At 38.5% G+C, this 17739-nt stretch overlaps 1 protein-coding gene across 5 annotated transcripts in view; it reads right to left on the bottom strand.

Moving 5' to 3' along the window:
• Positions 1-1893: 1893 nt before the first annotated feature.
• Positions 1894-17739, bottom strand: part of dmxl1 (Dmx like 1) — a 62224-nt gene continuing 46378 nt past the window's right edge. For all 5 annotated transcript variants that reach the window (XM_088008776.1, XM_088008780.1, XM_088008779.1 and 2 more), the window contains 9 exons: positions 15203-15321; positions 14746-14893; positions 11276-11336; positions 10726-10853; positions 8641-8718; positions 8437-8528; positions 8011-8063; positions 7301-7518; positions 1894-4797 (listed from right to left, as the gene is read on the bottom strand). In XM_088008776.1, coding sequence (XP_087864902.1) covers positions 4567-4797; positions 7301-7518; positions 8011-8063; positions 8437-8528; positions 8641-8718; positions 10726-10853; positions 11276-11336; positions 14746-14893; positions 15203-15321 — 1128 coding nt within the window. In that variant the 3' untranslated portion in view covers positions 1894-4566. The remainder of the gene's footprint in view (positions 4798-7300; positions 7519-8010; positions 8064-8436; positions 8529-8640; positions 8719-10725; positions 10854-11275; positions 11337-14745; positions 14894-15202; positions 15322-17739) is intronic.

Here is a 17739-nt window from a genome sequence, read left to right as displayed (position 1 = left end):
GGCGACTGGGAAGGACAATGAACCGGCGTCTTAATCTACGTCACAGCATCGAGTTTGAGACCCAGACAGCTCTGGCAGCAGTAGCTCTTAGTAACTTAATAAGCTGTTTATGTAATACATTGATTTTGTATGACATAATGACACTACAATTACCACTGACATTGTTTTATCTATTTTTCTTACATTAGAAATTATGCATTTTTATTCCCATTTTCCAAAAACTTCAACATTCCCCAGACGGAAACACATCCGTCTTCTTTTCTGGGAAAGTTTAGTTTTGATTTAAAACCCGAAACACAGAAATGAAATTGGGTTCTTTAGAAGTTTGAAAAATAAATCTGAACTAGATATTTATCAGAAAATTTTATATATAAAAGGTCATGTAGCAAATCCTGTTCAGCTGGACTGAAGGCAGGCATGGCTGCTGGGACTGTAAAGGTTGCAGACCTGAGTGAATCCTCTGCAGTGAAACATTTATTACTGACACTAATAACATTTAGTAAGTTATTGGCAGCAGCCGTAGCTCAGCCGACGAGCTTCAGCAAGTTTTCACAGCTAAACAGAAACTTTGGAACAGATATAACTTCCACAAAAAAGGAAATAAAAGGGAGAAAATAAGGCATTAACTTCTATCTGGAGAGTAGTAGGAAAAAGTAGCACTTTGTCTTCCAGCAGCAATAGATTTTCCTGAGTTTCTCCAACTATGAGTTTTATCAAAAAGGAAAGTTTTAAGTCTTAAAAGTAGAGCTTTTTATTTCAGCGTGGAAGCGGTAGTTTTGGTTTGTAAGTAAAGTAAAAATAATTACCACACAGGAATGGCTGCACTTAGTGCTGCAACTATTCTGATTAATCGGATAAAAAAATCACGTTACAGATTTTTAATTTCACCTCTTAAACTTTAATTATACAGATGCTATATAAATATATATATATATATATATATATAGCAAAAAAATATTTTTTTTTCCTAAAATGCAATAACATTCCTTAAATGAATTAGAAGTAGGTAAAGGTAAACATTTACAGATGTTTATATCTTAAATGCAAATTGTAGATTTTGTACTATTCTGCTGCTCAGAATGTTTTTTTTAGCAAATGGCCTCTTTTTGAGCCTGTATGCTCCATTTAATGATTAATTGATTACTAAATCACCTAATACTTCAATTAATCGTTTCAGCCCCAGCTGCACTTAAATGTTACATTTTAACTCAACATTCTTCAATCAAGTCTTTTATTTCGCAGAGGAGTGTTTACCAATTCCTCCACTACTTTTGGCTGATAATGTTCTGGAAAGAATGGATTGTTTGTTGCCAAGGTAACGTCACCATTAGCAACATCAAGTAGCCACTTTCGATTGGGCCATAAGGCAGTTTGTTACCATGGAGACGCAGGCTGGTGGAGAATCGTTGCTGTCCTGGAAGAATACAAAAATTTCTTGCTGTATTTTTAATCCACCACCAGAAAAAAAAACAAAAAAAAAAAAAAAAAACGTTACTGATTCATCTTCAAACCCAGAAGTTACATTAATAAAGTGACCAAAAGTGTTAACACCATGTTTCTCTCCAAGTGGAAAAGTGACATAAATGGAGCTAACTTATTGCTAGCTCAATGAGCCAAAAAAGAGAGAAACTGTGTCGATATAAAGTGTCAAAGCTAGAGAGGCGAGACGTTGGTGTCAGTTTTAAGCAGGTGTTTCCATAAAGATAAATGAAGAGCATTATGTTGGATGAGAGCAGGTCTACATGTTAATGTGACTCACACCGTTTACTAATAAATTAAAGCCGATAAGATGTCAGTTTGCATGAAGTCACTCCTTATATGGTCATGGATTATTACTCTGATTCAGTTCCTGTTAAAATTGCTTCATATATATATAAAAAATAAAAAGACAGCTTTCTTTTCTGGTTTCACATTTTTCCTTTATTACATCAGTAGATTTCTGTATATAATTCAATGATTTACATTAGAAAATTAGACTTATTTAATCAAGTTCACATTTGGAAGATTAAAAGAGGAGAGAAGAAACAAATCATTTCAATTCAATTCAGGCCAGCGACGTTTGTTTGATCGTCTTTGTGCAGCAGCTGCAACCTGAAGCAAAACACTGTTAAACTGCAGGACTTTAAAGAAATGAGCAATGATCTGTTCTTTTTTTTTAATAAAAATCTGTTTATTGTCCAGTTTCTCCAAAAATACACTCAGCTGGCTACAATAAAACTGACCGTTCTCTCCAAGCTGCTGCAGAGCATTTTCCAAACACTCAGATTTGCAGAGAACAAAAAAAAAGAGGAAAATACAAGCTGAATTTGCAGTTTGATCAGTTTATACTCCTAAACATGAACATATTTCATAAATATACCCGTCTGTACAGAATAATCTTCATAAAGTGGCTTTTATTGTCACCCACCGTTTGTCTAAGACTAGTCGAGATTAAAATAAACTTGTGTATCTATATATGTACAGAACTGCCATGAAACGTGTTTCATCTAAATGTTTTCCTAAGATCAGGTATATCCGATACAAGTTTTAAGGGTTTTAATCAGAATTATATCAAGATGATATCACTAGAGCTGCACTGATCAGTTGGGAAAAAGCTGCAGGAATTCAACTAATGCATCAAAACTAGTAACTCCCACCCTTTTTCGGTCTATAAACGCATCAATCAGCATAAATTCTGGTGCACTTTTTTTTGGAGTGTATTAAAAATCTGATAAATATTAGACGATATATGTTCGAATTGGGGAAAAAAAAAATTACTTTCTTTGATTCAAAACAAGAGAGCCTGCAGCACATTTTTCCTCATATTCAATAGTCCTGAGAGAGAGAAAAAACTGGAATCGGTCAAAATTGGAAAAATAATTGGCCCAAAATTGGTGCATCTCTGGATATTTTCCTGAAAAACCTTTGTTTGAACAAAACAAAGGCGATGACTGAAGTAACACCACATCGGTCAAGGGGGAAATTGCACAGTTTTTTGGAATAAAACATGATTTTCCACTAAAACAACTTCCCAATTTGAGCCTTGCGTCTCCCGTTTTCCATGGTCAACTGCAAAGTTTCCTGCTACAGGGAAAAATCTGTGGAGTCAAACAACAAGAGAAAGCTCTGATAAATTAAAGCTACTTTGTGCAACACTATAACCAAAGCACTGTGCCGGATTGGCGGGAGGAGACTCAGAGGATTAAGGACACTTAATGTTGATTATAACTCCACTGGTTAAATTTAGGCTGGGATAAACACACATCCTGGCATCTACTGTTTTTATTACCTTACTACCTTCAGCCTGCCTACTGTAGTCATATGCATTACACTACATATAATTAGCTTAATTTATCTTATGTGCAAATACAGAGAGAACCTGGTGCAGAGATGAGGAAGCGTTCACCTCTAAGAGAAATATTTGCTTTCTGACAGATGGATGAGAGGAGTGACGCTCGATTCACGCTGGTAAACAAACTACTGCATATCAGCACTTCCATTTATTTTGAAAACAAGTTACAAAAATGCTCAAATCCTATCTGACCATATTAAATTGCAACGTTTTGTTACTAAGGCTGGACAATTATTGTTTATAGTTATAGGGAAAATAAAACTAGTAGTTTTCCATTTTTGTTCCATTAGAGGATCAATAAACATCAATATATCTGAGAATATGACCAGCAGCATGTATTAGGTGCTCAGTGATTCAGTCGCACCACTTGATGTAACTGGTGAACTACAGGAGTCGATCTCATAGCTTTATTTCTAAGGTTAATCTCTGATTATTAGCGCTGCCAAATTTATTAACAAAAAAGGGGAAAAAAAAGAGCCTGCAATGAATTTTTAAATCATTTTTAATCGTAACTTTTGTCATCGTCTCCCTGGTTGTGCTCTTCAGAAATATGTCTGGTCTAAATAACTAAATCTGCAGAGTGGGTTGAAAATGACCAGAACAGCAGGCGACTGGTCAGGTCTGAATAAATCTCTGCTGATTATCTTTGCTCGGCTGCTATTGCCTGGCAACAGCAGAGCTAAAGGCTGTTTGGACCTTCATTACTGTTCAGTTAGTGTTTAATCCAACTCATCTGTCAGAAAGCAAGAAGCATCTCCTGTAAAGGCGACCGCCTGCATTCATCTCCAACTTCATTCGACTGATTGAGTCCGTCTGGAGAGCAGCTCCAGTGAAAAGCGTGACGCGATACCAGCGACGGGAACATTGGCATCTGCTCGCTCCCGACGATCCAGTCGAACGTCCAGCTGCGTTCTGACCGGATGTGATTCTGTTACATCGATGCTTCCCACAGAGGGTCACCTGTCATTTATACGAGACGTCTCCAGCTTCCCTCTCTGTGCAAAACGAGCTCCTCAGTGGACAGGGAGCCGGCGGTCCTGTTGGCTGAGCGTGCTCTCATCTGTACCCTGTGCTCGACTCAGCTGCAGTTTTAAACACTTGTGAAAAGCTCCTGTGCTTGGTCGCCATTGGAGACAAGATTTAGGTTCACATTTCATAAGAAAAAAAAAATGAAAAGAAAAAAAATCACAGCAGATTATTTTACTGCGTCGTTCGTATCCGCCATGTTTTCCCGTCTAGATGAAGAACTTGACGTCGCCCTTGGGGCTGCTGCCGCTTTGCGCCGTGGCGAAGCGGTTGGGGAGCGTCCTCATCTTCATGGTCCCGTCGGCGCCGCACGAGAAGATGTGGCTGGCCGGTCCCACCTCGATCTGCATCACCCCCGTGCCCAGGTTCCTGAACAGCGACTGGCGGGCGTGTTCGTTGGGGAAGTGGTAGAGGAGGCCCTGCGTGGCCAGACTCCACACCTGGAGGCCAAAACCAGATCAGGAACAAAATAAATGACTGTAGAAACTTACCAAGTGCTACTTTGCTAGTTTCTAGTCCAAATATCTTTGTATAGTTGAAATAAGACAAAACTAGCTTCTAAGTAACTATGCAGAGATATAAGATTATATTAGGTCAATAATTCCTTATTGATTAAAAAGTATGTTTAATCAATAAAAGTGCTTTTATTGATTAAATAAAGGTACTTATTTAATCAATAACACTTAACCAGATATATTTAATATAATCTGCCAGTGGAAATAGTTTTAATCAATATTGAGGAATTACTGACCTAAAAGAAGCTCCTATATGTCAGTTCCTTACAAGCTTGTTTTGTCTTTATAAGAACCTTTAATCAAACAATAATTTTTATTGTCATTATAGAAACCTTGTAATACATTTACATGGACTATAAAGAAATTGGATGATAAATAGTATTAAGTGGCATTTAATGGCTACTGGGTATAAACTGTTAGTCCTTACTTTAATGCTTCTTAACCATTTAAGGCCCAAGTTTCAAATCTCCACCTGGATATTTTTGCTTATTCTAATTGTACAACGTTCTTTAAACATCGTGTGAGTAAATATTTTTGCCCATTTCTCCACCACAACTGGAACTTTCAATATCTAGCAGTTATTTACCTCTAATTAATATGAGTTACAATATTTAATTTCAGGCTGGGATCAATAAAGTATTCTTCTATGTTTGCTGTGTTCTCCATGTGGCTCACAATAATCTTCAAACTGTCTAAAACTTCTTCCACCTGAGCTGCGGCTATCTGCAGCTCCCCCAGAGTCACTGGGAGCCTCTTGGCTGTTTCTCTGATGGATGCTCTTCTCTCTGCTGCTCAGGTTTCAGCTGACAAGCCAATCAGAGCTGCAGGCTTGACTTCTGCATTGGATTTGAATTCAGCGACTCAGTTTTAGAGGCTAGAAAACTCCATTCAGCTCCAGTTTCAAATCTTAAAACAATATTTATTAGCACACGATCAATTTGGTTTCCCTCATTCTGCTTTTACAAGTGCATCAAAGACAAAAGCAGCTCAGGTTCAGCGGGAAAAAAAGGCTGGAAGCCTGAGCACATTTTCAAACGGACAGAGTCCAAGAGCAGAAACATGAGAGTAGCAGCAATTTATGGGCTTTAGAAGAGTAGCTGCCCTCAGAGGAGACGAGTCTTCAAAGCCTTTTAAAGGTTTAGAGGGACAGTTCTGCTCTGATGTCCTTCAGTAGCTCTTGTCCTCACCGTGGAAACATAAACGAGAGCTATGGACTGAGAGGAATAAAGCAGCTGCTCCGAGGACAAAACGGAGCAATAAAGTAAAGTTGCAGATGGCTGCACAAGACCGTGCTGTAAGTAAAGGCTTCAACTTCAAACGGCTCAAACAGCATCGCAGGGAAAAATTAAGTACACCCCATGATCCCTTTGGAAGAGGAATAAACAGAAACCACATGGGTGTAATCTGAAGAGAACACTAGTGGGGATTTTATAGCATCAGAACTGAGAAGAAAAATAAAAAAAAAACTAATTCAAGGAGCAACAGTCTAGAAAAGCAGCTGAGTCATTGTTTAAAGATAAAAAGAGAAATCTTGCTCTTGTTTGCAGCATTAAATTAGGTGAAAGCTGCAAACCTGTAACCTAACTTAAATTACCTTTAAGTTGGGTTATTTCCCATTTCCTTCCTCTAAAGCAGCTTGATTTCTGCACACACTTTGTTACTGGATACTGAACTCAATACACTAAAGTCTATTAAATATATGAGCTTATCACCCAGTTGCTGGTCTTTCTCCATGTACAGATTAATGACAGAGTTTTCATTCAGCCAATATACAATTAATGACTTCAGATCAGGAGCATCACTCGACGCTCTGAAGCTTTTTCATGAGCAATAACCCAGAGTGAAAGTCATTTGAATTCTGAGCAGAGATCCGTAACCAGAGCACAATGCCTTCATCCTGCAACAGCTGTCTGATCAGCACCAATCTAATCAAGTCAGGAGATTAAAGTCCCCTCCCCCCGATATGGAGGGAAAAAAATAAAACTTCTTCATTCGAAAACTTAAAGAGTAGAAGTCCTCTGCCTTATTTTTAGTGCCACCCACTTTCACCTTCGACATACGTCTCCATCAGTCACTGCTGTCCAGAGCAGATGGTTAATCATCGAGTGACATTGATTTCCATTGACTTTGATGGGGCTCGCCGCCCCTGTGGACAAACGCCCGTCATCTGACTGACGATCTGGAAGACGGCCAGACACTTTCCCACCTGGGTGCCAGACGCCCTGCGGGGATGTTCTCTCTGTCGGACAACTTTACTTTGTTCAGAGGAAATGAAGTGCTTTCATTATCAAGGGCTTCATGTCTCCATATTACTGTTTGCATTTAAAAATGGTCGACTTTCTAGAACCCAAAAAAAACTTAATCTTCTCTTGGTTTTAACTCTTTCCTCCCATCTGATCGAATCCTTTTCATCAGGTGACTTAAGTACCTTAATGTTTCCCTCAGCGGATCCGCTGATGAAGCAGTCCTCAGTGGGATCGACAGCCAGGGCTTTAACCGGCGAGTCGTGGGCCTGGAAACTCTGCCGCTGGTGTCGGTGCGGAAGCTCCAAGATGGCGATGCAACCTTTCCTCCCGCCGGTGAGGAGAAGCTGCCGCCGCTGCGCCATCGAAAGCACGGTGGCGCCGGAGTCATGGCAGCAGAAAGCTAACGAGAGAGAAAGAAATATATATACAGTATATAGCTTTGCAAAAAATTAAGAGACCACTAAAAATGATCAGTTACTCTGATTTTACTTTCCATACGTTTATGTTTGAGTAAAATAAACATTGTTCTCTTATACTATGAACTACTGACATGTCGCCGAAATTTCAAGCAAAAATTTAGTATTTAGTTGGAGAAAATGAGAAATTGTCAAAATAATGAAAAAGATGCAGTGATTTCAGACCTCAAATAATGCAAGGAAAACAAGTTCATATTCATGTAGAAACAACAATACTAATGTTTTAACTCAGGAAGAGTTCAGATTTGAATATTTGTTAAATAACCAAGAGGTTTTCATTGGGCTCCAGTGCAGCGGTCTCTTAGTTCTTTCCAGAGCTGTATATATTTGAGAGAACAATTTATTTTTTTCCTTTCAATTAAGGAAAAAACAAACAATCTGAGTAATTCATAACTAACCAAAAAAAAATAGCATACCATGAACTAGGCTGTTTGCAGGAGTGACGAGTGTGTCCCAGAGGCAAACATTCCTGCAGAGCAAAAACATTTCCAAATGATTATCCACTTCTTATCACACAATCCGATACGTACGCCATTTTGTCAAAGGAATTGGCTTTTTTTTTGTTGCACAATAAATCCTGACTGACAAGATTTAATATGTCATCCTCAGCCGCTTTAGCATCTTCAGCTGTTCTATGAATGATTTCCATATGGTTCAGGAACATGTAATTTTTGACCAGACGCTGATGTGGGACTGGATGCTTGGCCGGCTTACAGTTTTTTTTTAACCATTTTTAACTCGAAACAAATCGCCCCAGCAGTCAAAATGTACATTAAGTTACAGGGAATACAGATTTAGGACAGGAAACAGTTCAAAAAGAAAATAGTTCCATGTTTTTGTACCTGTTGTCTGTTGAAAGACCTGCAGTGGCAATGAGGGAAGAAGAGCCAACAAAAACAAAGTCATGAGCGGTCTTGTTGTGGCACTGCAACGTCTGGCAGAGAGGAGCACAGAAGGGAGTCGGTAAAAATGACAAAAGAATAAAACCGGTACAACATTCATTTCGCATAACAACCGTAATGGGATATAAATAAACTATAAATTACCAGGTACGGTTTGAGTGTGCTCCCACTGGTGTTGGTTTGCCAGAGACTTAATCCTCCATCTGCATCTACAATACCAAACTGAACAAAACAAACAGACAGCAGATTGCAGTAATTGAAGCAGTCGCACCGTTAATTTATTTGAACAAAGAAAAACCCTAAAACCAGGTCTGCAACATGATACCGAGAGCAAAATTATTCTACACAACACAAAAGTCACTTGTCTTTCAGGTTGAGGGGAAACAAATAAAAAATAAAGGTTCTGTTGGGAGTCTGGGATCAACAGAACATCAGTAATGTTACTGAATTTCACCAACAGTGGTCATAATGTTCTGGCTGATATGCTTACATAACTAAAATGAGGTGCTCTGCTAGTATTCGCTCTGCATTACTTTTATTCCAGAGCCTATTTCTCTCCCTTGGCCAGCACAGGCAGATAAGTACTGGCACAGGAGAGGCACCATCTGAGAAAATTATTGGCCTGAGGCGAGAGCCTGAGTTCAAAACGCTGGCTTCATTCAGCTCAGTAACAATATGTGCTGAGGACCAACTCCCCACGGTGGTGTGAGCTGGAGTGGCAAATTTGTGACGGCAAGTATGAAAATATCGTTGAATACAACAGAATGGTGACCCATTTCATAACAGTGTACCAACAAATTACCTGACGGATATATAAAAATGACTTTGAGCCAAAATCTCCTAAAATTAGAAACATGCGAGACAAAATCAATCACAGTGAGGCTTCGTGTTTTTCTAACAAATAAGTAGGTTTATAATGTGTTTTTTTGTTACTTTTCTGACAAAAGGAGTGTTCAAGATCACATCTCTCTAAAAGAGAAAGACTGAAACTGATTGATTTTGACAAAAAAATGACAGATTTGTCACATGAACTTCTAAGTCTATCCCTCGCGGAGTCCACAGCCAGACCTCTGAGCCAGCAATCGATGTTTGTGAGACTAACAAACTTTGTTTTACCGTGTGCTTCACTTTATGTGTCCCTTGTTAGCACAAAACAACTGCTGATGTTTTTAATCTGTGTTTAATAACTCAATCCCTGTTCTCCAGACATTCCAGTTGCATTTTAATAGCTGCAGCACTCATGCATTAATCTGTCTGTCTCAGACAAATTTACAGGAATTAATCCCAATGAGGAAAAAGAAATTTCGCCTTTTGACAACTTCTATTCCCTGCTACTTTTGTTAAATGGCCACAGCAACCATGCTTTTTAAAAATATTTCATGCATGTTTATCCATGACTTATAACAAGAGCAAAGACTATTTTTTCTTCTACAACCTGCATTTAGCACGCAGCACTAGCTTGAAGTCATTTTTTGGGGAAAAACATGAGAAGAAACTGACTTTGGATTGACTAAAAAGGATTGACTGCTACATTACTGTAGCAAAGTTAAACCTTCATGGGTGAAACAAGTTATTAGTGGAGAAAAGTGAGAATTGTATCTGCTTCCATTGACTGCTGATATCTTTTACAAAAACACTAAAGGATTCTGTTTGCAGTGGTGACCTGAGTCTCTGTGCATCAGAGAAACAATGAGGAAAAACTGCAACGTTCATCTAAATACGACCACAATTTTAGTTTTTCATCATAATGCTTGGTAAAAGTGGTTGTACACTACAGTAAATTACAGACTGAGCTTTTAAATTGCTGTGCATTGTGCTGGTTTGTTAGGCTCTCTAAGCTACTTAGACAGCATTTCTCCTGATTTCTGCTTCATTGCAAAATTTATTATAAGATTTATAAATCTCCACATTCTAAGCACAAACTAGAGCTGTAGCTTTTGCCATCACTACTTCCTTCTTTGAGAAACATGGTGTCATGCACTGATGCCCGAGTTCAGCTCTGTCTTATACTCTAGACATGGCAATTAATCTAACTATTGTTAGCTGCAACCTTGGATATAACTGAAAATGACGAGCTTTAAACGATGCAATTCAATTAAAATGTTGGCTGCACAGCACATATTCAAAACAAAATCTTGTCGTGCTCTGTGCAATATTTACGCTTCATCTTTATCAGATTCTTTTCAAACTTCAGATGTGGTTCTAGAAGGATGAGTGTGAATTTGTGACCTTGTTCCCTTGGTGGTTGAATCGGATCCTGGTGACTCTGGAGTTGCCCGGACTTCTGAAGCAGATGATCTGCTGAGAGTGACCCCACTCGAACATCCTCACGCTTCCATCTTGAGCTCCTGTCAGGTCTGACGAACAGCAAAAGGAACAGCAGAAACGAAGATGTAACATCTTTTAGGTAGATGTCAATCAGTGCATGGATCTCAGCATATCTTCGCTGTTGTTTAGTTCTCAAATCATCCATAATTGATCAAGGAAGGGGTTCATTTATACACGCTTTCCTGACATGCTGGGAATTGTCCTCCCCAGTTTGCATTTTCAGAGAAAAAGTACAAGAATCTCAACCAAGAGAGCTAACATAATCTTTATTTGAGCAGCAGCAGGAAAAAAAACAACAAAAAAAACTTTCAGTTGCAGAATATGTACAATTTTTGGTAATGTAATGCTCCCCTGGAGGCTTTTCACACCAGAATATGACGAATGTGTTGCATTTTTAATATAAAGGCAATGACTCCTCCGATCTACTGACAGACGTCAGAGTTCTACTTACAGTATGGCAGTGTGGGATGAGAGGTCATTCTTCTCACGTTGTTGATATTTCTCTTTATCATCTGGGAGAAGGAGAGGAAAGAGGGGGTGGACATGAGCTTAACCAAGAAAACTAAACTTATTTTTAAAGCAGAGAAATATACTGTTGTAAAAGAAAAAGGTCAGAATAATTGCATTGCTAGGAATGATGGTGCAGGTCATAGGGGGATCTCAGAGAAAAACAGAAACATAGCAAACTTTTTGGACTTGAAACAAAAACTCTTTGGTGTTTTAAGGTTATTACTGTGGTGAAAATGAACCACAGTTGTGGAAAAACCTTGCAGGCTGAATAATTTAGCGCTGATGATAGACCAGGACAACCCATGTACTCACAGTGAGAGAAACATGGATTATAAACACAGAGGGTGTTTGATAAACAGATAAATTATAAAGGTACATCTAAAACAAAAGAAGATATTGTGAAAAGTTCCATATTTATTCAGTCAAAGGTAAACTGATCTATTACATAGAACCGTTAGACATGGAGAAATGATTATAGCTTAGAGAAAATGAAACTCCAAAATTCACCATCTCAGAAAAACTGAGTATTGAAAAAGCAGGACATCGGTAACCCATGGGCTCACATCTTGTGTTTTCTCCAACTTCTACTGCACTTCATGCCGTCTTCTGCAGAAATCCAGAAGCTGATTTTATTTTCCAGCTGGATTTAGCAGCAGCAGCTCACACTGCCAAAGCTACCAAAACCTGGTTTGGTAACTATGATTCGCTCTCCTGACCTTTAACCCCAGAGAAAATCTATGGGCTGTTGTCAAAAGATGGTAGATCCATCAGAGCAGTCTGGGTTTCCATTACGCCTACACAGTGCCACAGGCTGATTGCCTCTGTGCCACGGTGCATTGATGCAGTAATTCATGCAACAGGAGGTCCAAAGTGGAAATTAATCTATTTTTCAGGAGCTTGACATTTGTTTAAATATTTTTTTTTCTTACTGCATTTTTGTTTTTTCCATAAAGTATAAACCTCAAAATTATAAACATAATATTCAACTGTTTCCACAGTATTCACTTTTTTTTTCTTTTTGATGAACCTGTCCTGGATAAATATACTCATTTTTGACATCTAACAGAACAAACTTCAAGAACAAATTGCCACAGCATCTCATACGCTGGGAGCTTAATGTCTTCTAACGCGCCAACCTCTCCAGAACGCCCTCAGGCTTCACAGCCATTCATTTTCAGGACTGGTTCAGAGTTGTTACGCACCACTTAGCGCATGTTTGCCCAAGTCCAGACCTCGAGAGCAACTATCCAACAATTTCAGATGCACCCCTTCTCCAACACACCTGACTCAAAGGACTGGATTTCCTCATCAGCATTCAGATCTGCACAGGTTTGGTAACAAACCATTTGTTTGCTTCCCAACGACCCTTTCCCTCATTTCTACAGACGTAAATCATGTGGTGACTTTTGTTTTCATGTTTTGCCTTGGATTATTATTTTAAGATTGTATCATCCTCGAGCTCTGATTCATAACTTATAAAGCTAGAAAGCTGTTAACATCAAAACATGTTGACACCAACGTTGCATAAACCTAATAAGCAATGTTACTTTGAGCAACGGAATTAGACAATTGTTTCAGTTTAATCTACTGCAGCTTTTCTGTCCCACTTTTCAGCTGTTGGCTCTGTAAAAGCACACATTAACGTCAGAGTTTTATTTTTTATTCCATTATTCAGCCACAACTTTTTCTCCTCCAACCTTCTGCAAACCGCATGACTGCTTTGTAACATCATAATCATCCTGAGTGGATTTTACTGCCCAGTCCGCATAACAATAAGCGAAATGGGTAAAAATCAACAAACATGACTCACGCCTACATGATTCAGACCATAAAATTAAATCCAGCTCCCTTCCGGATGATAACGCCAAGCTTCTGAGTAAAAAACAGCTTCCTGCATTTTTATATTGAAACCAGCTGAAACCACAGCTTCAAAAAAGCAAAAAGGTGGGAAACAACCTCTCATTTCCACTGTTAGTCTATGATGGGAGCTTATGTTAGCAGCCAGGATGCTTTTGGCAAACTGGGTGCAGATGGAAATGAATTATTAATGTAAATTATTTCAACTGCATTGAGGATTTTGCTTTGAGAACAAAGAAGAGCAGATTAGGAGCAAAAGGCATCAGTTACTTCCAGAAGAGCAGGGTTTGGCATTATAATTGTAAAGTTATACCATCTCTGCTGTTTGAAAGCCAAAATTGTTTTACTGCTTTTTCGGAAAATGGGTTTTTGAAACGACTTTCAAAAACTGATTATCAGAATAAAACTGGGTTGTTTCATATTGATTAATCCATAAAAAGACTTTTCATCTTGACCCGTCTCAATAATCTTTATCCAGTTAACTTAACTGAGAAATATGCATCAATAAATTCTTGGCAGCAATAAATTATGCCCCCAAGTAGGCTCAAACATTTTGTGTTAATTTTTTTTTAAACTGCAATGATCTAATACATATTTTGTTGATTTAAGCTACTAATTAGGCTGCTCCACAAGGTTCTATACCTGAGTAAGTTAGTTTTGTAATGCAAAATTCTAAAAAAGTTTTTTTTTTTTTTTAATTAGAAATGCCCTTATTGGATAATCAAAGTCCTCAGTATTTCAGCCATGGAGCTCCTGATCTCAGTGCTTTAATCTCTGTGTTTAGGTCGGTCGGTAATTTTTGCAGACACAACTTGCAAAACTGTGCAAATGTTATTAGTAAGGAACTGATTTCCAAACGCTTCACGCTCAACATTGATGTTCACATTTAACTGATTCTACAGGCTGCTGTTTCTTCCTGTCTGAGTCATGTGACTTGCTTTGCTTACAGATATTCCCAAAATGCAGTCTGTATTATTTAACGCAAGACAAAAAGCAGATATTACAGGTTCAGATGTTCAAAACAAAAGCAGTACGTTTAAAAATTCAGAATTTTTTTCCCCTGTAAGTTTTGTCTGCAAATGATTTATTGGATATGCACTGAAATACTTCATGAAGCAAATTATCAACGAGTCACTTGAAAAGAGACAAAGCATGCCAACGTTAGCCTAGCACTTTCAAGTAGGACTTGTTTTCATTAAAGCCTGCTACTGGATGTGCCAAATCAAATTTAGAAATGAATGCTATGCACATTTCACACTTAATAGTTCTGGTAACAGAATATTAGCAGAATATGAAGCCTATCCTGTAGAGTTATTTGACTGGGACAAAATGGTACAGATTGCATTTTTCCTAATACATTTAGACAGATGACCAAAAGTCTAATCTATAGTTAAATCAGATCAGGGACAGAAAACCGTTATTGCACCGTCACTAGCTTATATACTGTGAAGTAAAAATGAAGCCTACTAAGCCACTGTCATTCTTAACACCTGCAGCGTTCATTGGTGTGCATTTACCACGCAGCTGTGCCTGGTTTTAACGTTAGAAACTCACCACAGCTGCACCTCTGCCGGTCTGGTGCCCTCCAAGCCAAGGCACATTGATGGGCGTGCCCGGGCTGCTGTGAGTGTATGGAGTGGTGCCGTGAAGCGAACCAAAGTCATCACGCGCATGGACCACCAGGAAGTCATCACCACCAACACTACAGGGAGAAAAATAATTAGACATGTATAATTAGATGACATGGGTCACAAGACACAACCTGACTGGTTAGGGATTAATTTCGCGCAGCAAATGAACAGCCTTACATCTGCATTCAGGAATATATTAATATTTTAAGGCTACAGCTACATCAAAACGATTGTTTATACTTAGATTTTAAATTAAAAATAATCCGAATTTGAGTTAAAATGAAAAATACTGCCAACAAATAATGAGTGAGCGAGTTGATGTCACTCCTGGTGCAAACCAGCGCAGTGCGAATAAGCAACATGCAGGATTGCTCTCATACCCTTTGGATTCGACTTCATCTTCATCGATCCAAGTCAAGATCTGCGTGGCCAAGATGGATGACACATCCAGCTCCTGAATGTCATGTGTGGAGGCCATGACTAAACAATTACGGTTTGCCTGGCGGGGCAAGAGGAAAGAAAGGGATGGAAGAGAGGAGAAAACAGGTTGAGTCTCAGAGGAAACTCTGGATCAGACAAATTTAATGTGCTCTAATCAAGTCGGCTGACCCCGGCCTCCAACTTCCCTACTGGCCAGAGCTCATCCATGTCGGTTCGCATCAGCATCAAGATGTCACTTGTAGACACAAGCAGTGTGTAGTAACACTTTGTGCTTGTGTTGAACAACAAACCTGTCTGTCCTTAAGCAGAAAATATTTCTTTTATATATTAAACTGAAGATGCATTAACCACAAAGGGATACATTTCAGTCAATTACTTTGGATAACTTGAATTGTTATGGCTCATGGCTAATTAAAACAAAACCTTTCCAAATCAAAATGTCGACCTACTGAAAAATATGCCCATGCACTGCACACAATATAAGGACTTGTTGTAAGTTAATATTGATGAAAGAACTAGTCATAAGTGAAATCTTCCTGTGGAACAAGACATTTTAACATACAACATGGAAAAAATGTCTGGTTCTACTAGCAGATTATCTCACTTATAACTAGTTCTTTTTCCATAAATATTAAGGAGTTATTGGCTTAAGACATTCCCAAATTTCTTGCTGAAAAGTTACTTTTGTCTTATTTTAAGTGTGCTACAATATTTGCACTAGAAACTAAACCAGATATACTTGCTATGATTTTGTGTTTTTGACCATCAGTACTTTGTCTGGGCTAATTTTGCATGAATTACTGCAACAATGCAAAACTATTGAAATGTTAAGGAAACCCAGGGTGAAATAACAGCATTTGTCTCATCTGGCTTGTTGGATCTAGTGTTTTTCATTGTCCTCCTGACAGAAACAACACATTCTCTCTGAGCTGGAACTGCCAGCAAACTGATCTGACCCAAATCCCAGAGACAATGTGGTCATTAAAGAGGTTATTGGTACATTTGGCAATGTGGGCAGGTGCCAAGTCCAGCTGGACAGTAAAACAAACAAGCTTTCCAAAACGTTAGTTAGGAGGAAGAGACCAGAAGTGACTAAAACCATCCTGGTAGATGGCTGTGTTGACTGCAGACTTCATAAAACAGCAGATCACAGGGCGCCTCAGATCTTGACCAACTGAGGTAACGTCACACCGGACCTAAAGCAATGTGGATTCTGTGTCTCCAGTCTTCCACCAAACTCTGGGATGTTGATTTATCACTAAATCCAAACTTTTCTTTAATCTGGAAAAAAAAAGGCATTAGACGCCTGAGCAACAGTCCAGTTCTTTTTCTCTGTAGCTCAGATAATTCGCTTCTGACACAATCTCTGGTTCAGGAGTACCTTGACACGACGAATACGATATTTGTAGTCCAAGTAAGGGTAGGAATTGTCTGACCAGTGGGTCTTGATGGACCGACTTCAGGCTCAGTCCACTTCTTGTGAAGTTTCTTGATTGGATTTTTTGTCAAACCTCTCAAGGTCACAGCCATCCTTGTTGCTGAAGTACCTTTTATTATCACACTGTTTCCTTCCACTCAACTTTCTATGAATGTGTTGGGATACAGAACTCTGAGCAGCCAGTTTCTCATGCGGTAGCTTCGCTGTAGAAGGTGTCAACGACATTTGTCTGGTCAGCAGTTTTACCCACTTTTGCGTAGCTTCACACCCAGACTCAGAGACCTCTGAGGACCTCAGGAAACCTCTGCATGTGTTTCGAGCTAGTCAGCTGATTAAATTCAAAACTGCTTTATTGATCCTCAATGGAAATTAAATACTGTTGTAACTCAATGATGTCTGTCAGCAGGAAACATCTTTTGTAGCAGTCTATATTACAGTAGATCTGAAGAAGCCTCTGACTGAAGAGGATCTGTTTTCCTAATACAGTCTCATGAAGAGGAAATTGACACCAAGAGTTTTCAATATTCAACTTTTTCATCATATTCAAATTTTCTAAGGGATAATTTTGCTATCTCTAAGCAACAATGATCAAATTTACACAAAATAAATGCTTGCAATGTTTCACTCTACAGGTAACAAATCTTAAAATATAAATTGTACTCTTTGAAATGAGTGACGACATTTTTTCCAGATGTACCTTTACATATTTTTGGGCAACTGGCCTATTTTACTAAGAAAAATTAAGCTGTTTTTGGAACTATAGAAGATACACTGTGCTAAAATATTAATTGAATAAACAAGAAGACAGATATACCATGTTTCTGCTGACCTACTAGTTCCACATTCAGTTTTATCACAAATTCTAGTGAAAATTTTCAATGACTAAACAAATGTACTCTATGCACAATATTAGTCTATGCATGAAATGTGTAGCATTTTTATAAAAACACCAACTAGAGGAGATAAAAAATAAATGCTGAAGGGAAATAACAAAACGAGCAAAGTTTGTTGCATAATATTTGGTCACAATGATAATTA

This window comes from Poecilia mexicana, unplaced genomic scaffold, assembly GCF_051168715.1.
Source record: "Poecilia mexicana isolate PSO_F unplaced genomic scaffold, ASM5116871v1 scaffold_9, whole genome shotgun sequence".
Classification (NCBI taxonomy): Eukaryota; Metazoa; Chordata; class Actinopteri; order Cyprinodontiformes; family Poeciliidae; genus Poecilia; species Poecilia mexicana.
The sequence above is the reverse complement of the archived record's forward strand: the minus strand, read 5'-3'. Positions and strand labels throughout refer to the sequence as shown.